Below are 21,838 nucleotides of genomic sequence, written 5' to 3' on the forward strand. Positions count from 1 at the left end.
GGGGTGATTGGCACAGTGAACACCAAGCAGCCCCACTCTGCAGAGGAGGGTACAGGCTCAGAGAGATTAAGAAATGTGGGGGCTGGGGAAATAGCTCAGTTGGTAGACTGCTTGCCTTGTAAGCACAAGGCCCTGAGTTCGATCCCCAGCACCCAAAAAAAAAAAAAAAAAAAAAAAAAAGAAATGTGCCCGCATATAATCCCAGTGACTCAGGAGGCCGAGGCAGGAGGATTGGAAGTTTGGGACCAGCCTTGGCAATTTAGTGAGTCTGTGTCTCTAGAAATAAGAAAAGGGCTGGAGTGTAGCTCAATGGTCGAGTATCCCTGAGTTCAATCTCTAGTCCTACCAATAAAAAAGAGAGAGAAAGAGAGAGAGAGAGAGAGAGAGAGAGAGAGAGAAACCTGCCTAATTTATTAGTGATTCCCTGCAGCAGGGAGTGGACTGGCACCCTGGCCCACTGGGTTCTACGGCCTGGCTCTAAGTTGGGGATCAGTGAATGACGGCCCACAGACCCACTGTGGCCCACGGCCTGTTTTTTAAAATAAAGTTTTATCGGAACACTCGGCCCTCATCGTTTGTGTGTGGGCTGTGCTGCTGTTGCGCAGTAGCAGAGTTGAGAGGTCACGACAGTGACTGTAGTATACGGCCAGCTACACAGAGATACCCGTCACCCGCTCTTTATGGAAACAGTTGCTGGCCCTGGTCTGCAGCATTAGCGCTGCAGAGATAAGAGGATGGCGTTCACGTTCACAGTACAAAAGACACGCGAGGCCGATGAAAGAACTAGAATTTCGTTTGCCATCAAAACGGAGTCCTCCAACAAGCCAGCCTTCACCAGAGAGCTCGGGCAGGTGACGAGGCGTCGGGGGGCATCGAATGGTGCGAGGAAGGGCCTCTTAAAGGCAGGACACCAGCATTGAAGTCCAGGAAGCTCCCTTGGGACGAGTCCTCCAGCTGATGTCTGCCAGTGGCATATCCGGAAGGGTGACCAGGATGGCAGCCGTGGGGAACAGGAGCAGGTCGCCTCTGGCTAGCTGGGTGCACTGAGGCTCCTGGGCGTAAGGGGGTCTGAAAGCAGCCCTAGAAGTGCTCTCTGTCAGGAACAGTGTTGTAAACAGGTGACAGGGAAGCCAGCGCAGTGCCCAGGGTGCTGACCACGGAGGGGCTGCAGCACCAGATCCCAACCGAGCTTTGGGCACGCTGGCGCTCTGGGGAGCTGGCGCCGGGGCCGAGCTGGCTGCGTCTCCTCACTTCTGCATCTCGACACTTCAGGATGCGCCGCTCTGACGGCTGTAGTTAATGTTACCTTTGTGGGTGTGACGGATGGCTCTTCCTTTGTATCTTTTATTTCATAAAAGGCAGAAAGGCAGAGGAAGAGGCAAGGGGAGAAGAGGGAGGAGGAGAGGAGACAGGTCCCAGGGCAACCGGATGTGAACCGGAGGGTGGAAATGGAAGAGGCCTGGAGAGGCCTGGACAGCTGGCCTGTGCGATGGAGGAGGACGTCCCAGTCGGCTGTACACTGAGCAGCTGCTCGGGAAAGGCGGCGACTGTGGCAGTGCAGTCCCCACAGGGAGGGAGGTAGGGGAGGAGCTGGGGTCTGTGGCTGGGGGCTGCGGTCTCGGCGGGGGGAGGAGGGCTGCAGGCAAAGCCCGCTCCACGCCCACCCGGGCGGTGGTTCTCAACTGTGGCTGCATGTTGGAGTCGCCCAGAGCGTTTCCCACCCCGGGAGCGTGGCCACACCATCACCCTGGCTAGACTGGTGCCAGCGGGTGGGGCAGGGGCGAGGCTGGTATCTGACATCTCCCAAAAGACAGAAGAGTGACCCCAGCCAGGAGCCGCTGACCCAGACTGCTGGAAAGGATGATGGCGACGCTCACGACAGGTCTGCCAACGTCAAGGGGTCCAAGCTCAAGACCCGGATGAGATCGGAGCAGGAAACATGGTGTCTGGCCTCCTCCAGAGATTCCTAGGCGGTCTGCGCTGGGCCCACAGGCTGTGTTTCTAACAGGGCGTCTTATTAAGTTGTTCTTATCAGGAAACTTGGGGAAGACCCCCCTGGAAGGCTGCTCTGAGAGGCACACCTGTCAGCACCATCTGAAGACCCGGGAACTGCCGAGCAAGAATCTGCAGCTGAGCCAGACCCCTGGAGGACTCTCGGCACCTTGGCCTTCGACAGGCACTGCGGTAGGCTGTCTTCTGATTGACCTGGTTTCTGGAAGATTTAGTAGCAATTCTGGCCATTTGTTTTCCCTGACACGTATGAAGACTGGAATAATCGGAAGCTGATTTGGCGCACACGGTCTGTCGCTTATAAACCAGGGTCCATTGCAGTGATGGCGGTTTGTATGAACTACTGTATGAAAGCAAACAAGGTGCCGTTTCTCAAAGTTGCAACAGCCTTGCCTTTTCAGGTTGATTTTGCTGCGAGCTTTAGAATTCAAGCTTCAGGTGAAATCCTTCATAATTATTCATCCCATTTAATAATTTAGATCCAGAGCACTAACCCAGAAGTTGCGGGGATTTCTCCACCTGAGCACAGGCATGCCATTTCCCATCGAAAAGGAAGATTCTTTCATTGGTTTCCAGTAGCAAAAAGAACAAGAGGGACCTCCTTACCTCCTTCTCTTCCATCAGCCGCCTGATTTTGGCTTTCAGCTTCTCCTCTTGCTCCAGCATCTCCTCGTTCAGCTTCTCCTTTTCTGCCCGATGCTCCTGCAGCTTTTCTTGCAGCAGAAACTGGTGGGTTTCCTGAGAGCTGCTGATCTTGATCTAATTTGAGAGAAGGGGAAGCTGAGGTTGACAGGAACTGGATGAAGAAGGCCTTTCCACACTTCTTTACAAATTGTATACCTTTTGGGGGGCAAAGATTTACACAAAAGTTTCTTTAAAACACAGACAAACTCTACTTAGTCTAACTTCTGGTAGGGAAGCAGTAGAATATGAAGACTGGATTCTGGATCTAGATAAAATCCCAACTCAATGTTACCTCCAGATGCTTCCCCATTTAGAAAATGAGATTAATCGTAGTATTATGTGTCTTAGAATTGAGGATTTAATGATATAATGAGGGAAAGTTTTTAGCATGGTGCTGGGTACATAGATGGTGCTCAGTAAATGGTAACTGGAATTATGAGTTACTATTTGCTGGGTGTGGGAGAAAAAAAGCAGTGAACTGGAGCCAGAAGGCCTGAGCTTTGTCTTGATTCCTTTGATTAAGTTGTTCTTATCAAGAAACTTTGGGATATACAATGAGCCCTGTGGTAATCAAAGAGTAACCAATTTCTCTGGCCTTTGATGTCCATATCTGTAAAATGAGGAGAACGGACTGGACCAGGGTTGACAGACTGCAGTGCGCAGGCTGCACCTGGCCCACTGCCTGTGTTTGTAAATAAAACTTTATTGCAACAGAGCCACGCCCATCACATCTGCTCATTCACAGTCTGGCTCTACCGCAGCAGAGTTGAATCTGTGTGACTGAGACCATGTGATCTACAGATATTAAGATCGACTGGCCCGTTACAGAGAAAGGCACTGACCCTTGGATCAGGTCTGTGCAGTGGGTGGAAATGACCGTCTGGATCTGTAGCTTTTCTCTACCCCTGTCTTTGCCTGTCACTCCCAGTGCCTGCCCATACCGCATCCGGGGACACTGAACTCAGTCATGTGACTTGCTTTGGCCAAAGGGATGTTAGCACACATATCAGAAGCAGAGGATGGAAAAGAGGGATCACTTCTGCTGTCCCTGGTGCCTCTGTGGTTTTCAGGAGAAGGTGCCCAGCTTGCTTTCTGAGGGAAGAGAGACCCTCAGAAAGAGTTCCTCACTCCACAGGGGGCCAGCCTAGACCTGCCACGACCGGCCAACATGGGATGCCTGAGCCGGACCACCCAAGCCAGCAGGGCCCCCCGGCTGCTGACCCGGGCAAGCGAGCAGGCACTAGTAGTTGTTGAATGCCCCTCAAGTCACATGGCTCTTTATTGCACGGTGTTGATGACAATAGCTATCAGAGCGGTACGATCCCTAGGCGCCATTCACCTCTCAGATCTCCCTTTGGTGATTCTGCAGCCTGGATCGTGGTAGCTGGACTTCTCACACTGGGTCTTATAAACAGTTTTCAAGATCTGATGGCCCTAAGTGTTTTAGGTTTTTGACGGGGAATGAGCAGCGTGATTAGTCCAGGGGACAGCTTCCTGTCTTTGCCCTTGGCTGGGGGAGATCTGGCCACCCTGTTCACACCTGAGAGATCATTTCCGCTCCTGGAGGCTGGGGGCTGACTTGCCAGGGAAGAAACAGATCTCAAGCACAGAGTCCTCTACAAATGTCCAGGAGCTGGAACGAACTTCAAGAAATAGAACTTAAACGAATTACCTGAAGTTCCTGGGTCTGGTTCGTAATCTTTTTATAATGATCCAGAAGGTATATCAGATACAAAGAGAACCCTTAAAAAGAGAAGTGGGGAGGAGGTAAGCGTCCTTCGCTTTCTGAATCATGACTTTACAAAAAGTTTGTTTATTTATTCAAACCCAGGCCCGCGCACACGCTTTGCAAGCGCTCTACAGGCTGAGTTATTTGCCCGCTAAAAAAATTTTGTTTATTTGTTTACTTGTTTATTTATTTTCTGAACACCATGGAGTCAGAGCCCGCGGACAGGAGAACAAAGGCTCCAGGGCTCCCGTGGAAAGAACAGAGCTGCCCTGTGGCTCCAGCTCTTAAAACAACGGACGAACTTTGCATGGACTCAAATCTAAGTTTCTTTTTGGAGATGGGAAATAAAAACCCCTCAAGAGAACACCTATTTTTCTACGTGTCCACTATGTGCAAATCGTGCTGGCCAGGGGGAGGAGGGAAGCCAGGCGCTCTGGGTCTTAGGGTTCAACCTGAGGGACAAGGTCTAAATGCCTGGTGGGAGATAAGCAGGGACCCTAGGTGGCTTGTCGGTGACAGTGGAGGACGGGATGCATGTGAGGGTCTCCAAGGAGGCAGGGACCGTTCATGTGGAGTGATCAGAAAAGGCTACCTGCAGAGGAGCTCCTGGGTGCGGGCATTGTGTAGGCAGAATTCAAAGTGGGAGGGAGGACATTCTGGACAGAGTGTGTGGCTGACTGAATGACCCTCCACAACGTCCAGGTCCCAACCCCTGGAACCTGCCTCACATCGCACAAGGGACTTGGCAAATGTGCTCCATGAAGGATTTTGAGGTGGGGAGTCTCCTGGATTATCAGGCTGGGGCCAATACAATCCGCAGGCTCTTATGGGAGGGAAATGGGAAGATCCATACAGATGGACAGACAGGAGCTGATGTGATGGAAACAGAGAGTCCAAGATGCTGTGTGTTGTTGCACAGCAACAAAGTGGAGGAAGGGGCCATGAGTCAAGAGATGAAGCCCCCGAAGTTAAGGGGGCAAGGAAGCGGATTCTCCCCTGCAGTTCCCACAGGACCAGCCCTGTGGACCCCTCGACATCAGCCCAGTGAGACCGGGGTAGACTCTGGCCTCCAGAACTGAAGGAGGATGCGGGCCTGTTTCGAGCCACGAAGGTGTGGTGGTTGGTTACAGCAGACAGCTGACCAGCATAGGGACGAGGCGGGACGGGAAAGGCAAACGCAGTGCGTGACTTGGGAGGTGCTGAGCGTCACTGGGCAGCTCGGCAGAGTCGGATGAAGAGTGAGATCTGCCCCTGGCAGGCCTAGAACGTGAGCCTGGCCTCACGTCGTTGAAACGTGCCGAGTGCATCCTACGTGCCTCGCCCTCCCCAGCAGGGAAGGGAGGCGTCACCCCCTGCAGTGTCCTGTGGTCGCCCCATTTGATAGGGCGGTTCTGAGATGACCGGCGGCCAGCCGCGGGGCCAGGACTCAGGCTCCAGTTACAACAATCTAAAATGCCTCCAGACCTTCTGGGTGTCCCCGATGTGGGAAAGTCCCCTCCTCTGAGTTAGAGGCAGGAGCTGAACTGAGAGCCCAAGGGAGACCCTGGCATTCCGTGTCCATGGTCTGGACACGCTGGGGAAGCAGGCATGAGGAGAAAGAATGAGAGAGAGAGGCCAGGGTGTGTTTCGGACATGTTGAATTTGACGTATGGAAGGCGTCCGAGGAGAGCTGGCCAGCGGGAGCTGGGCATGTCCAGCTGGAAAGGTCAGGTCTTTATGCAAAGTAGGAAAGAGCTCCCTCCCTACTGGTGGATGTGGCCTGACCGAGGGCCCCACTTGCTGCCTTAGCGGGGTCCCCTTATGAGGACCCAACCTGCACTCCTGCTCCTAGCAGACAGGCCTGTGATCGAGTCCATCTGGACGTCACCGGGTAGGTGGGGCTGCTGAGGCTCCTGAAGTGGAGAGGCAAGAGGGCAGGACCAAGGCCTACGCTCGGGACACTCGTGTTAGGGCGGCCAGTGGAGAAGGGGGCTGCTGCAAACCCCCAGGAGAGACCAGGGGAGAGACAGGGAGCACCAGAGTCCTGGCCACCAAGGTGGGAGAGGGTTTCAAGGAAGATAACCAGGAATGCTGTACAGGCCGGAGGGGGCACAGCCTTGGGAAAGATGGCGGCCTGTTGGCGCAGCAGGGATCGATGTGGCAGGGGCCAAGAGCTAGCAGGGGCGTGGTAATGAAGACGTGGAGCAACGCACTTTTAGGAGCTTGGAGGCTGGAGGGGTCTGCTCGGCCAGTGTGAAGTGGCACCTGGATAGGAGCTGCGAGGGACCAAGATGGCGGGGAGGAGAGGCGGCCTGGCGGACGCTGGCTGGGGCTACGGCAAGTGCAGGCGCTTGCAGCTAGTGAGCGTGCGTCCCGGCCTTGGCTCAGCTGCACCTGTGACCCAGGCCACGGGGCAAGGCCAAGATTACGGGTGAGCCCCAAAGAGGACTAAGGGAGAAGGGAGCTCGGGCTGTCGAAGCGGGAGAGGGCGTGCTGGATCACGTTCCAGGTTGGGTGGTGAACAGTGGTCACGATGGGATTTTGCCTTTTGGGTAAGAGCAAGTCTTTATTATGTTTGTATTTAGAGAAGTTATATATGGGGCTGGGGTTGTGGCTCGGTGGCAGAGCCTTTGCCTAGCACGCAGGAGGCGCTGGCTTCGCTCCCCAGCAGGACATAAGAAACTAGAGAAACAAAATAAAGGTATTGTATCCATCTACAACTAAAAAAGGAACGGGGGATACACAGTATATCACAACCGGCTCCATTGTCTTCTCACGTGAGGACACTGTATCCTGGGTATATGGCACGGGCTGTTTTCCACCACTTAGGGAAGACTTTCATTCGTAACAAAGTCTCGCAGAAACAGACACAAACAACTGAACCAGCAGAGGAAAATGCAAAGGTCCTTTGATTCCGTTATCAAGGGAAGCCCTGGGAAACCAGGCGGGAGGCGCGGGCGGCTAGTTTCAAGGTGCTTCCTATCTGCCTGGCTGGACCGCACAGCTAGCCGCCCATCAGATAGTAGCCACAGGGAGAAGCCCACAAGGTCCCCTTCCCTGGGCTGTCCCTGTCGTCACCCAGAAGTGCTTCCAGCAGTCTCCCTCTCCATTTGGGCCACCTGGGATCTAAAATGAGGCTGTTGGGCCCACTTCACAGGGCTGTTGTGAGGCTGAACTGAGATACGGTGTGTAAAATGCTGAGGTTGGTGTCTCGAGTAAGAGCTCAGGATGAGTGCCAACCACCATCATCACCAATGTCACCATTGTCACCATGATCACCACCATTACCACCATGATCACCTCATCACCACCATGATCACCTCATCACCACCATCACCACCATCACCATCACCACCATCACCACCATCACCACCATCACCATCACCACCATCACCACCATCACCACCATCACCACCACCACCATCACCACCATCACCACCATCACCACCATCACCACCATCACCATCATCACCATCACCACCATCACCACCATCACCATCACCACCATCACCACCATCACCACCATCACCACCACCACCATCACCACCATCACCACCATCACCACCATCACCATCACCACCATCACCACCATCACCACCATCACCACCATCACCACCATCACCATCACCACCATCACCACCATCACCATCACCACCATCACCACCATCACCACCATCACCATCACCACCATCACCACCATCACCACCATCACCATCACCACCATCACCACCATCACCATCATCACCACCATCACCATCACCACCATCACCACCATCACCACCATCACCATCACCACCATCACCACCATCACCACCATCACCACCATCACCACCACCGTCCCCTCCCCTCCTCAGGGGATGGCCGTGGGCTGGGAGCTGGGGTCAGTGGTGAGCACAGGAAGGCTCTGGCTCCCGATGTGGCCTGCACGGGGAGAGACAGCGTCTTTGTCGCCAGCTTTCTCTTCCGCCCAGTGGCCCCCTCGCTGCCCTTTCCCCGCCTCCCTCTCCTTTCTCTGGGCTTCTTAGAACTGAGCGGCTGCCGAGGCTGAGGAAGCCCCAGGGCCTGCTTCACCCGCAGGTGTCCCGGGGAGCGTTATTTCCACAGGTGCTAGCTGGGGTTAAGGGCGGCAAGAAAAGACGAGTATTTGGGGACACCACGTTCTTTCTCCTGTTCCTGGAGACCCGCGGTGCATGTTCGGGGAGGAGGGTCTGCAGAGACCAGTTTACTGCTGCTCAAATCTGGTGACTCGCTAAAGTTGGAAGAGAAAACTGGCGGGTCTCAGACATGCTGACTAAATCCAGGTTTTCTCAGTCTTTCCGGAATTGCTGGCCCGACAGTTTAACTTTACCACCACATTCCTTGACAGTAATGTACGGCTAGATCCACAGACACAGCATCAGGGAAACGGCCTTGGGAGTGGGTGGGGACCGTGCACAGCTAGCGTGGCCCCATTGCCGCCAGGAGAGAGAGGAGGGCCGCTGTTGGGGTCCCTGTCGGAAGAGCAAGGCTGCCCCACACGCCACCTGTCCTCAGGTAAGCTCAACTCTCTGCTCAGATGACAAGAGCAGCAACCACGCCTGGGAGCTGCTGGGGTGTGGAGGCAACCCCGTCCCTTGTCCCTCTGCCCTGCTGGCCTTTGCCACCCGCCTCTTCTCTGTGCTACAATGAGGGCAGGCACTTACAGAAAATAAATCTTATTTTTGCTTTTGCCTATTTTGTTTCAAGAACTTTATACCACCTTTGGGATTACTTTGAAGACGTCCTGCTAGGGACATTGAAGAATCAGGGTGGAAAATCACTCCTGTATTCCTGTATTCTCATTTGTCACCGTGGGAATGTCAAATCCACGCAGCCTTCTGGAATGTCGGAGTGGCTCAAGGCTGACTCCCCTTCTCGCTAAGCAGTGCCTCCCACGCCTGTGTCTCTGTCCACCCATCCGCCCACCCCGCCAGCCACCAGCCGTCCCCCAGGCATTTATCACCCTCAGCGTGGCTCATGCCGTCCTGGGTACTGGGAGCTGCCCTGTTATCTTCCTCCAGAGGAGGCAACTTGTGACAGTGCCTCTGGGTGCCTCCGGACCTCGTGCCCACCCCCCTCAGCCTCCTCCAGCACTGCTGGCTCTGGATCTTATGGAAGAACCGTATCTGTCCTTTCCAAATGCCAGGAACCCCGAGGTCACACAGACCTCTTCTGTCACTTCGCTTCCAGCCCCTCCCAGTCCTCCAGGGAGGCCCCTGATTGACCTCCTAAGGCCCCTGCGGCTTCTTCTTCTCCACCATCATCTTCAGCCCCTGTCTGGGTTCCTAGAGTGCCAGGCTGGCCTTCCTCCACGGTGTGTCCCATTTGCCACCAAGATAATGGTCTCAAAGTGCAAAACTGTCCCATCAGCTCCTTCAAACCTCTGACTGGTTTCCTGCTGCTTCTCACCAGGGCCTGGGGGTCCCATGTGCAGCCCTGCCCACCCTGCTCACCAACCTTTCAGTCCCTGGGTTCTTCACCCTGCCACCGTGCTGTCCCTTCACCCAGAAAGCTCCCCCTCCCTCTGTGGCTAACGACCCCATGCCGATGCCCGCCCTCTCCCACCGGGCCCAGCGTGCCCCTCTTCACAGGACGGCAACCTTTCCAATGTCATGTTTACTGATGCCCTGATCCTGTCCCTTCCCCAGACCAAAAGCTACCTGAGGGCAAGGACAGCACCTGGCTTCCCCGGTATTTCATGATTTATTATTTCAAACATCAAATTGGAAGGGTTTTTCCATGAACACTCCTGTACCCGTGACCGGATCCTGTCCCCCTCCGCGCCTCTGCCCCGCTCAGGGCCTGCTCACGGAAAACAGGTAATGGCTCTGTGGAGGGAAAGAGGCTCCTGCCCTTCCACTCCAGGATGAGGAAGAAAAGATGAAGAGTCTGTGGAATAACGTTCATCTCGGAATGATCTACAAGCTGAAGATCGGAAGCAACTTCCACGCTCACTGCAGGGGGCTGGCGAAGTACGAGATGGCACTTCCCACACGGGTTCCCTGCCACTAGCAACCGTCGCCAGGGAGTCTGTGAGCATCGACCCTGCAGGGGCTTCCCGACAATGCAGTATTAACCACGAAACCTAAAGCAAATTTGGTGTAACGGGAAACTACTTTTTAAGTGTAGATGATACCTGTTCTGTGCAGGTACCAGTCTAAGCACTAATGGAGATCAGCGTGTCTCAGTCCTAACAACACCACCAACAGGTGGGGCTCCTCATTATCCCCATTTTACAGGTGAGGAAACCGAGGTGAGGAGAGGTTATGTAACGTTCCTGGAATCACGCGGCTATTACCATGAGAAACTGCTGTGGAGGTGACAGACTTTCACAGTAGCTACTGCTGTGAGACAGGAGCTGCCCTAACTTGAATTTAAGTTTCCTTCTGCCTCTATCACGTTTCATTTCTGTGGCAATCATGTCTCACTTGTGTATCTTATCTTTTTTTTTTTTTTTAAGGAAAAATCACTTCTTAAATCAAGTAAGTTTGGAGAAGGGAATACTCGGTCACATGCCCACGAAGCCAACTCAACAGATGCCCCACCGAGGCGAGATTCAGCGTGACATTTTAAGAATCATGCAACTAAGGTGAGAAAAGAAAAATCCCAGGAACCTTTGTCGGAGCCGGACAGCTGGATGCCGAGGTCCCTGAGCAGCTGCTCTGTCTCCTCCAGCCAGGATAGTGAGTGGTTCAGGATGTCCAGGGTCACCTTCTGGAGCCCCAGGACAGGTGGGCTCATCTGAAGGTGCTGGAGGAGGTCGACTTCCCTCTTTAGGTCGCTGCTGCAGCAAGACATTTTCATGCAAGCCTGAAAACAGAAGAGACCGGGCAGAACTCAGACCTGAGGCAGGGAACAGCACTTGACCTTGCCCCAAGGCAGCCAGTGCAAAGGGCCATCCTGAGTGGCTCCAGTTTTGTTCAGTGTAATTTTTTTTTTTTTTTTTTTTTTTTTTTTTTGCAAATTACATATTTTGCACCCTAACTTGAATTTTTGACAATCTAGAGAAAGACCTTTTAGGTACGTGCAATCCCAAAGCCAAATTGCCTTAGACAATTTGGCTGAAACTAGAACCAAATTTGGCTTCTCCTGTTCATCACGGTTCCTGCAGACATCCATCCACAAGCTGGGCAGAAAGTGTGGCTCCCTGGTTTTTGGAAGGAGTGCCGACAAGCCAGCATGCGCACAAATGCCACGAACAGCAGCTGCTGAATCGAGGAGAAATATAGGGAGCTGCCTGTGGTGAGCTCAGTGTGGGCCCCGGGGCGCCTGGGCCAGGGGTAAAGGTGAGGGGCAGAAGCAGCGTTCACTCCTGGATCAAAGAAGTAAATGCAGGGGCAGGGGATGTAGCTCAGTGGGCAGAGTGTCTCACATGCACAAGGCCCTGGGTTCAATCCCCAGCAACACCAAAAAAGTAAACCCAAATAATGGGCATAAACATCTTTGGCTTCTCTGGAAATAACATGGGATTTCCCCCCTCTGCCCCTGGGGCTTCCCAAAGTCAGTACAGTCATCCCTTGTCCCTTGGTTTTGGTTCCAGTTCCCCATTTCCTCATCCACTCCCATAGATCCCCAAATCTGAGGAAGCTCAAGTTCCCTACAGAAAATGTGCAGTATTTGCATATAACTTGTGTACAGCCTCCTATATTCTTTAAATCATTGCTAGATCACTCGGCATACCTCAGTGTGACGTGAGTGCTGTGTAAACAGTTGCTATCCTTATTGCTCAGAGTATACTGACAGTGCTCAGCACAGTTGCATTTTCCCCTGAGGTTTTTTTTTTTCCAAGTTGTAGATGGGCACGATACCTTTACTTTATTTATTGATTTGTATGTGCTACTGAGGATGGAACCCCGGGCCTCATACGTGCTAGGCCAGTGCTCTGCCACTGAGCCCCAGCTCCAGCCCCCTGAGTAGTTTGGACGTGTGGTTGGCTGAACCCATGATGCAGAACCCCCGGATGCAGAGGTGACTGTACCTGAAGATGCTCAGGCATCTTTTCTTCATCTGGGAGGCAGTTTTTGAGGCCCCTGGTTTTCTGTTCTCCGGTAGGAGAAGAGGTGGGTGAAAAACCAGGGAATTTCTACCCAACCTGTTCCAGAGAGCTGAACTGTTTCCCAAATAGGAAGCACAGCAATTAGGCAAAGGGACCCCGGGGAAAGCAGAAGGGGCCACCTGGCAGTTGTCCAGTGAGGCCTTCAGCTTCTCCATGTTCTTCGCGGTCTCCTCCTGTTTGGAATGGCTCAGCTGGCTCTCCTTCTGCAGGTTCCACTTTTTCTGCTGAAAGTTGATGTTGTCCTCGGTGACCTGAGTGATCTTCTCTATCAGCTGATGACAAAAGGAAAGAAAAAGAAAGATGTCCAATGCCGAGTGGCTCCAGGAGAGGGGGACCAGCAGATGGCAGCTTGAGACACCCGTCTCAGCAGGTGGGGTGGGAGGGCCTGCCTTGTCTTAAGGAGAACATCCACTTGGCACTTGGGCTCAGGGGCCGTTCCTAGGAGCCAAGGGCCTGCATTGTTGCAAAGTGTGTGTTCCAGATCCTTCTGCATTCGTAGCAGGGACTCGGAACATGGAGCCTGATGCTGTGCGGGTGGACAGGCTGGGTCTCCGGTGCCCCAGGAGCACAGCCCACGCTGTTTCCTCACCTGGGCAGTGACTCAGAGGACTGGAGAGAGAGCTGGGAGAGCGTGGGGCAGAACCACCCTCCACCATCGCCACCTTCCTCTTGGGAGGAGAAGGCTGGGGCACGTGGACTGAGGACTGAGGGGGCTTAAGTGTGTGTGACCGGTGGCCGGAAGTCCGCCTGCACAGCTGAGCTTGAGTCTCACAAGAACATTTCAAGGGAGTTTAACGGGCTTTTACTTTAAAAGCCAGGAAATCCCATAAAATCAAAACAAATCTTTATGGTGTAGCAACAGTGTGAAAATATGTGCCACCAACAAAAACAGAAACATATGCTCCCAGGGTCTGGCATCCAGATCCCCGAAGAAGAAAGAGAAGGAGTCCCGTGGCGAGAGAGCCACACCAACCTGCTGGTCCGTGATGGCCTTGTCCTGGCAGGGCTTCGCCTGCCCGTAGGTGGCTTTGATGACCTGGCTTCTGAACTGCTCCAGCTGTAGCAAAAAGGGGGCGGAGGGTGAGTGGGGCTCAGGGGTGGAGCCAGGGCTTGGAGCGTTTCCAGCACGGGTCCGGGGGGCAGAAATCACTTAGACGGGCCCGCGTGCCTTGGTGGTCATTCTGTGGTCTGGGGCTCTTTGCTGGGCACGGAGAGCGGCTGCCCACAGAAGGAAGGAGAGCAGCAGGTTTTAATTACTTTTTGAGCATGCCTGCCTGACCCAAGCCAGGCACGTGGTCCGTGCGCACACATGTCTCAAGCCCTAAAAGAGCCACTTGCTGCCAATTATCCAATGGGAAGCCTGGGCTGGGAGCGCTCTTCTGTAATTGCTAAGTTGGCACCAGACTGTGAAATAAATATTGAGACTGTCAGCCCGAGTAAATTGTGCAATCAGCGAGGGCGCCTGGGGAGCGGAGCACGCCTCTCTGCTGCCATTTTGTGCTCGCGCCTAAGTGTCCTGAAGACTCTCATTCATTGCTGAGTCCCTTGAGCCTGGTCCCCCTGCTGTGTTCGCCGGGCGCTTGGACCCTGTTGAGGTCAGGGTCCTCTGCTTCAGCCAGGCTGCTGGCGCCCAGGGCCTGCTGTGAGCTGGTGTTTTGGGGCTAAGGTAGGCGGGACGACGCCCCTGCGATCGCTCACAGAACCCAAGTCCAGGACGTCCTGGACTCCCTCAGAAGGCAGAGGCAGAGCAGCCCGCTTCCTCTGGGAATTTACCCGCACGGTAGCTCTTGGCCTGCCCTTTGTGGTCCCCTGGAAAAATGTGGTCATTAAAGACTCTAATGAGAGCCCTGAAGGGACCTGCAGGGACCCAGAATCAACTGAAAAGTCAAGGAATCCCCAAACGCAGGAATTTACAGCACACAGGAACTCTGGAAACCAGTAATGAGACGGTGAAGGTTCCAAGGACATCCCGAGGTCCTCCTGCCGGACCCGAAGCACTACAAGTTGTCCTCTGGTTTCCTGACCAAGGGAGGGTCCCCGCTCACCAGGGAGTTGGGTACTCAGGAGAAGCCCCGTGAGCAATGGTCCCAGTGCCCGGGGGCTCCTGGGAAGGACCGCCCAGGGCGGGAGGGACCGACGCTTCTGAGCGTGGGCTTTGTCCTGAAGTCAGTGGGCTGCGGTGGGTAGAGCGTCAGACAGGGACAGGGCCTTGAGGGAAGAGCGTGGAAGGCCCTGGGCTCGTCCTTTCTCAAGTCTGTGGCAGGGGAGTTGGAGTGACCTCTGCCTGCAGCCATAATGAGACCCTCAACCCGTGGCCCAGAGTCAGGCGTGCGTTGGGAGTGCGGCGGCCAGGGAAGGCCACCGGGTCACCCAGGTGTGCAGGCCGGCAGGGCTCTGAGCCTGCGGCTGGCTGGCCGGACACCTTTGGGAAGAGTGAGGGTGACGGAGGCGGGAATGTGTGCAAGGGCGTTAGCGCTAGCCAGAGATCAGCCTCTCCGCCTGTGTGCCTCTGAGTGTCAGAGGCTGGGACAAGGCCCTGGGCACGCTGCCGGGTGGAGACCAGATGTAGCCATGGCAGGGGTGGGCGCTGGGCTGAGTGGTGTGGAGGGAGCCTGGAAGGACCGGGCCTCTCGACCCTTCTTGGTCGTTCAAAGTCCTCTGGGAATGGGGTGAAGGACACAGGGGAACCCTCCCTCCCAGAAACCAGAAAGCAGGCACCACATTAGGGTTTGGACGTGAGATGTCACCTCTGGACGCGTGCGGTGGGGCTTTGGGGAAGTGATTGGGCCGTGAGGTCTCTGACCTCATCAGTGGAAGAATCCATCGACGGCTGAGTGGAGACCTGGGGGTGGGACCTCCTCGGAGGAAGGGGTCCCTGGGGTGTGCCCTGGAAGGCGTGACCTCGCCCCACCCGCTTCCTCCCTCTCTTTCTGTGCTTCCGGCTGCCATGAGCTGACGTGACAGCGTTCCTCCTTCACATCCTCCCACCATGACGTTCTGCCTCACCTCAGGCCCAAAGCAATGGACCTGGCCAGCCATGGACTGAGTCCTCTGAAACCGCGAGTCAGAGTGGGACTTTCTCCCTCGACACCATTTTTGTCAGGCATTTTGATCACGGTAGAGAAAACTAGCACGACACGGAATGTCCTGTGGGTCCCTGGAACTGTTGTCCTCAGGAGAGGACCCCTGTCGAGAAGTCCGAAGTGTGCTGCCCTGGAGGGCCATGTTCTGGGGGTCTTGCTCTCTGGTCCTGGCTTCTGTTTGCCCTCCCTGAGCCTTTGGTAAAGTCTCCTCTGAGTGGTTTGGCCCTCACAGCTGTGCCCTCTCAAGAGGGCTCCCGGCCATCTTGGGCCTCACATCTATGCCCTCTCAAGAGGGCTCCCAGCCATCTTGGGCCTGAGCATTGGGACATGCTCACCACCCTGCCCAGGACAGTCTGCATCTTGCATGGACTTTGGACACTTGGGGTTTACTTTATTAAGAAAAGTGGTGTCTCTTTATGGACACGGAGACACCTGCTGGGAGCCCAGGGGAAGAAAGACTGGTAAATATCAGGACTTAATGTCAGGGAGAAAGTCCTAGAGATAACCTGGGGCCAAGGGGCCTGGGGCAGGCGTGGAGCCAGCACGGGCTGTGTGGCCGAGGTCTGGGGTCACGGCACCCCACTAGAGAGGGGAGTTCCCGCGGGCGAGAGCGCTCCAGCAGCACCCACTGGGACCAACAGCCACAGGGGTGGGAGAGGCCCTGAGATCCCCAGAATCAGGTCACACCAGCTTCCTCTGGACCCCACCTGCCACCTGGGTGCAGAAAACCGCTGGGAAACAGGCGGGCGAGGGGCCTGGAGCACGCCTACCTGACCTACTGCCCTTTCCAAATTGACCTTAATGAGGCTCTCTCTGTTCCCCATTTCTTGCAGCTGAAGCAATTTCCTTCTGGAATCCTCCTGAAGTTTCTCTTCGACCTGAAAGGATGATGAAAGCCTGTGTCTGGGCTCATGTGGCCCTAATGTGCCCTGGGGAGGCTCTTCCAGGAGGTCTAATGGCCCCAGGTCCCAAAGGGGCAGGGACAGCTGCAGTCCGCAGCTGTCATGGGTGAGCACTGTCCCCTGGAATCTGGGTCCTGGGCTCTGCTGTTTATCCTACCCCAGCCTCCATTCCATCGGAGTCCCTGTGACCTCCGGAAAGCCACGTCACTGGTCCATGACTTAGTTCCTCACCTGTCAGACGGGGACGGTGGCACGAGGGCTGCCTCCCAGGGTTGTGCCGGTTAAGGGTGTCAGAACAGCTCTGGCCCTTCATAAGCGCCAGGTGTGGTTGTGACTTGTAATTGGGGTTTTGGGGACACACCACAGGGCATGATGCTGACACCCTCAGTAGCAGGCCCCAAGGGGGCTTAGCCAGCGCTCCTGTTGGGTTTACTAGTATCGATTTGTCACGAACACTTCCGGCACACTCACCAGGGGAAGCCTCTGAGAGGCTCGTGGAGCACGGGCTGGAAGAGGAGCTCAGGCTGCACTGGAGGCTTAGGGGCCGCTCGCCCGGGGCTCTTCCGAGTGGAGGGAGCCTGCGGGTGTTCAGTGCTGCCCTCTTCTGGCCGTCGAGGGGCCCTGCAGCCTCTACCCATTTTGGAACAAGCCTCTGAGCACTGTGGCACCCCGGCCTGGCACTGCTCAGGTACGAGGCAAATGCTAGTGGGAGGATTTTGTGCTGCAGCAACTTTACACACTGTTCAGCAGGGGGCTGGAGGGCGGGGTGCCCCGAGGAATGAGACCCCAGACAAGCCCTTCAGAGCCACCCGGAGAGCTGGGTGGACCGCGAGGGGCTGGAGCCAGCGGTGACTTCTTTCAGCAGGGTCTCCCGCTGCTGTGACGGCAGAGGCCTTGCCCGGCCTTGGACATGCTCTGAGCCCCTCATCTTGGCCAGAGGCTTCCCACTCTCCAGCCCCAAGCCGGTGCCGTCCTCAGCTGCCACCTGCTGCAGTTCTTGGTCCCAGTGTTCCCAGCCTGTCACTGCCCGAGTTGGAGCGCATCCGTGCATTTGGTCGGCAGAGATTCTCTGTGCTCCCAGCCTCAAGCCAGACCTGAGAACCTCCGGCCTGCGAGAAGTGACCTCCCCACCCTACTGCATTTCCTTCCAGTGTGTTCTTCGCAGCACCGAGGGGTCACCAGGCTGGGAGCAGCCGTCTGGGAGTGCTCTCTGCCAGGTGTAGGTGGCTGGGGTCTGTGCCGTCTGAGTGTGTGACCACTGAGCATGTGACACGTGCTTTGTGTCCACTGGGTTTGAATACACCTCCATGATCAGTGGAGGTGTTCCATTTAAAGTTTTATTTAAAAATAAATGCAATTTTATTTTTAACTAGAACTGTGGAGGAATTGAACTGTAAATTTTATTTAATTTCAGTCTCCACAGTCACTTGTGGCTGTGACTATACCACAGTAACCAGAGTCAGACAAACCTGGCCTCTGCTCTTGGCTCTGCCCCTTACTGGCCGCCTGACTTTGGGCTACTTCACCCTGAGTCTTCCTCTCATCTCTCGTTCCCTTGTCCATAAGAGAGACGGGTAGTTGCTAGGTTACAAGAGAAACATGTTCGTCACCGTGCCTGGCACTTGAAACACAGTAGCTGCCATTGCCAACATTATGATCAATAACAAATCTAATCACGTCAATCCCATGTTCAAAGGACTGCAGGGGCTTTCTGATCCAAAACGCCAGCTCCAAAGTGAAAGATTTCCAAGCCACTTTCAAGAAGCTCAGATGAATTCCAAAGGCAAACAAAAATGAATGCACACCCAGAAAAACTACATAAAACTCCTCTAAGTCAAAGGAAAAGAAAATCTTAGAAACAGCCCAAGAAGAGACAGATTACCTACAGGTGTGATTTTTAGGTTTATAGCTCACTCCTACACAGGACAACGGAGCTGGAAGGCAGGAGGGTGACCAGCCAGAAGAAAACCATCACCAAGGGAGACTCAAGCCTCCGTCAGTGTCTTCCAAGGTTGAAGGTTAAAACAGACATTTCTCACATGCACGCGCATGTGTGCATGCACACAAACACGTGCACACACACACACACAAACACATGCACACACACACAAACACATAAGCAAATGTACACATACACATGCACATGCACACACATACAAACACAATCACACACAAACACATGCACACACACAAGCACACACACACACACACTTGCACACACACACAAACACATGCACACACAAACACAATCACACATAAACACATAAGCAAGCACGTGCACACACACATGCACACACACAAACACACAAAACACAGACACATGCACACACATAAGCACACACAAACACACACACACACACACACACATGCACTTGCACATGCATGAAAGAATTTGTCACCAGCAGAGCCACACTGAAGGAAAACATGAAAGGATTTCTTTAGGCAGAAGGAAAACTAACCACGTGGGTGATCTGAGGTGTAGAGAAGGCACAGCTAATGCACAGATTTGAACATGGACTCTCCACGTCTGGGGTTTCAAAGGTGGAGGGAAGTTTAGAAAATGTTGACGGTGGCCCATGAATCTGCACGGTGTCGCTGTCTAAGGCCACTGTGTCATCAAGGAGGAGGGCAGATACATCAGGGGATACTGGGGTTGGCAAGTGGAAAGTGAAAGCTGTGATTCTTAGAAAAGCCATGAGGAGAACAGTAAAGCCAGGAAGGACTCGGCAGCACCGACCTCGCTGGGTCAGGAACACGTGCTCTTGTCTTACCATTACCAAAAGGAGAGGGAGGGAGGGAAGAGTGAAATGATAAACAGCTACCAACTCACAGGAGGCAAGAGCACAGATAAAGGTCATAGCACAGGTGGTACAGCTGGCACTGAGCAAGACAACAAATTTAAATCCAACAACCAGCAATTCCAGTTTACGTAAATGAACTAAAAGACAAAGATTGCCAAGCTGGGTTTTGTAAAAAACTATATGCTGTTAACAAGAGTTATATCTAAATTTCAAGAAAGAATGAAAGAAAAAGTGAAAAAAAATTATGAAACTAATGAAAAGAAAGCTGGTGTAGCTGATGGAGATATATTAATGACAAAGTGGAATTGAATAGAAAAACAGTATTAGAGAGAAATAACGAGGTCATCTCATGATGATCAAAAGGTTGATTAAACAGGAAGTATGAAAATGACAAATTCATATGCACCTAATAACAGACAGACTCAAAATACATAAAGCAAAAATTGACAGTATTAAAAAAGGAAATAGACAAATCTATAATAATGATACGATTTTAAAAAATTCCACTCTCTCAATGACTAACAGACATATAGACAAAAAAAAATCAGTAAGAACATTTCAGTTTTGAACATGGTAAACTTGATTTAATAAATATATATAGAATATAGAATACTGTACCCAGTGGTGAATGCACAATGCACATTTTTTTCAAGTGCATATGGGGAACCAATATTGACCACATGAAAGTCATAAAGCAAGTCTCAATATGGAGGGGTTGAAATCACATAGAGGATATTCTCCAACCACAGTGTAATTAGGAAAAAAATCAACAGCAAAAAGGTAATCGAAAAAAAAATCCTTATATGCTTAGAAATTAGGAAATAACCTAAAAAAAAAACACAAGTCAAAGAAGAAATAACATTGGGAATTGGAAGAGATTTTGATTTGAATAATAATAAAAATGCTATATACCAAAACTTGAGGCATGCAGCCAAAGCCTTGTTTTGAGGAAAATTTATAGCTCAGAGAAAAACCAGTGGTTTAACAGATTTCCATGTTTCTAATTTTTAAAATTCTTTTGAAATTATTATTATTATTGTTATTATTTGTGGTGCTGGGGATTGAACCCAGGGCCTTGTGCATGCAAGGGCAAGCACTCTACCAACTGAGTTATATCCCTAGTCCCTTGAAATTATTTTCATCTGTATCTATTCTTTTCTGGGTAAGTTCTGCAAGTATAATTTTATTCATCTAAAAGTTTTTCTGATTCCTGTCAAATTCTTACCAAGCATGGCTTTGACTTTGTATATTTTATTCTGTGGTCTCATTTCTACCAAGTCTATGCTTTCCCCCAAATCTATACTTTGCACATCTAAATTTTTTGATATTATTTCGTTCTTTTCCCAATTTTTAGTGAATATCAAACTTTACTTGGTATGCTTTTCACTGTTGGTTTTATTCTGTCAATTATTTCTATTTATATGTAGTCAACTTTGCAAGTTTCAGTATCACTGAGGTGGAATTTTCCAGACAGCTTCTCGTCTAGTGTACACTCTAACTGGTGAGGTGTTAATGGATTAGCGTCTGATGGTTATCCTCACAGTTACATTAAGTAAAAGCTGGAGAAAATTCCGGGTCATTTGTTTTTATTTCTCAGATCATCTTTAAGTAATTCCCTCAGAATTCTCCTGTCATTTGATCTTGCTCTTAAAATACTCTTGGTTTTCTCAGTGACAACTGTCCTCTCATCAAATAAAGTAGATGGTTCAGGTTGAGAGCACAGAGATTCTCCCCAACCTGCTCAGGATCCTCACAGTTATTTTCAATTTAGATTTTAAAAAAATATGTGGGATCCATCAGCCTATTTTAACTCTTTGTCCAAAGTGATCACTTCCCATTGTTATGACAGGGTCTAGAACAGCCGAGCTTTCTGTGAGGGTGGAAATGTCGTAGACCCGTGCCGTCTAGGACAGTGGCCGCCAGCCAGGGGAAGCTGTTGAGCACTTGGGGTGGGAAACTATTTACTTTTAGTTGACTTAAAATTCAAACGGCCCCGTGTGACAGGGGTGAAGTCTAGTGTGCAAGGAAGGTTGTCCCTGTGAGGAGAGATGTGAAAATAAGGGAGCAACGTGAAATCCAGGAGGACCTAGCGGTGGGTGGCACTTTGGAGGGGCAAGCTGGACAGGTCATACGGGAAGCACGGGAGTCAGAGCTGGGTTCGAGTCCTGCTGTGTCTACTTTATCTGGGTGAACCTGGTAGCTTCCACCTCTGTGAGCCTGGGTTTCTCATTTGGAAAGAGGGGCCAATACCAGCGTCCACCGCAGGGGGTCACTGTGTGTGGGGGTGTGAAGCTCCAGGAGCACCTGGCCCTGAGCGCTCACTGGGCCCTGCTGGCCTTCGCCACCTACCTTGCTCTTTTCTCTCAGAGTCTTGTAGATCATGCTCTGCTCAGAACAGTTCTTCCTCAGCTCCTCCCTCAGCTTCTTCATTTCCTTTTCCATGTCTTGGATTTGCTGAAAGAGTTTCAACCACAGAGTCAGCTCACCCTCTGGCTGAAGGTCCAGGCGGGGGTGTCCTTTCACGGGGTTTGCCCAGGGGGCCACCTTGGCTGGGGTCTTGCTTAATCCCTTCTCGG

At 52.6% G+C, this 21,838-nt stretch overlaps 1 protein-coding gene across 5 annotated transcripts in view; it reads right to left on the reverse strand.

Annotated features, from left to right (window-relative positions):
- Fhad1 (forkhead associated phosphopeptide binding domain 1) overlaps positions 1–21,838 on the reverse strand; it is a 112,462-nt gene that overhangs the window by 36,664 nt on the left and 53,960 nt on the right. For 4 of the 5 annotated variants that reach the window (XM_047528081.1, XM_047528095.1, XM_047528061.1 and 1 more), the window contains exons 10-16: positions 21,612–21,716; positions 16,330–16,437; positions 13,450–13,533; positions 12,596–12,748; positions 11,035–11,230; positions 4,367–4,437; positions 2,617–2,769 (exon numbers count right to left, since the gene is read on the reverse strand). In XM_047528081.1, coding sequence (XP_047384037.1) covers positions 2,617–2,769; positions 4,367–4,437; positions 11,035–11,230; positions 12,596–12,748; positions 13,450–13,533; positions 16,330–16,437; positions 21,612–21,716 — 870 coding nt within the window. The remainder of the gene's footprint in view (positions 1–2,616; positions 2,770–4,366; positions 4,438–11,034; positions 11,231–12,595; positions 12,749–13,449; positions 13,534–16,329; positions 16,438–21,611; positions 21,717–21,838) is intronic. The other variant, XM_047528089.1, reaches the window with a different exon arrangement.

The sequence above is a fragment of the Sciurus carolinensis genome, chromosome 1, assembly GCF_902686445.1.
Source record: "Sciurus carolinensis chromosome 1, mSciCar1.2, whole genome shotgun sequence".
Taxonomy (NCBI): domain Eukaryota; kingdom Metazoa; phylum Chordata; class Mammalia; order Rodentia; family Sciuridae; genus Sciurus; species Sciurus carolinensis.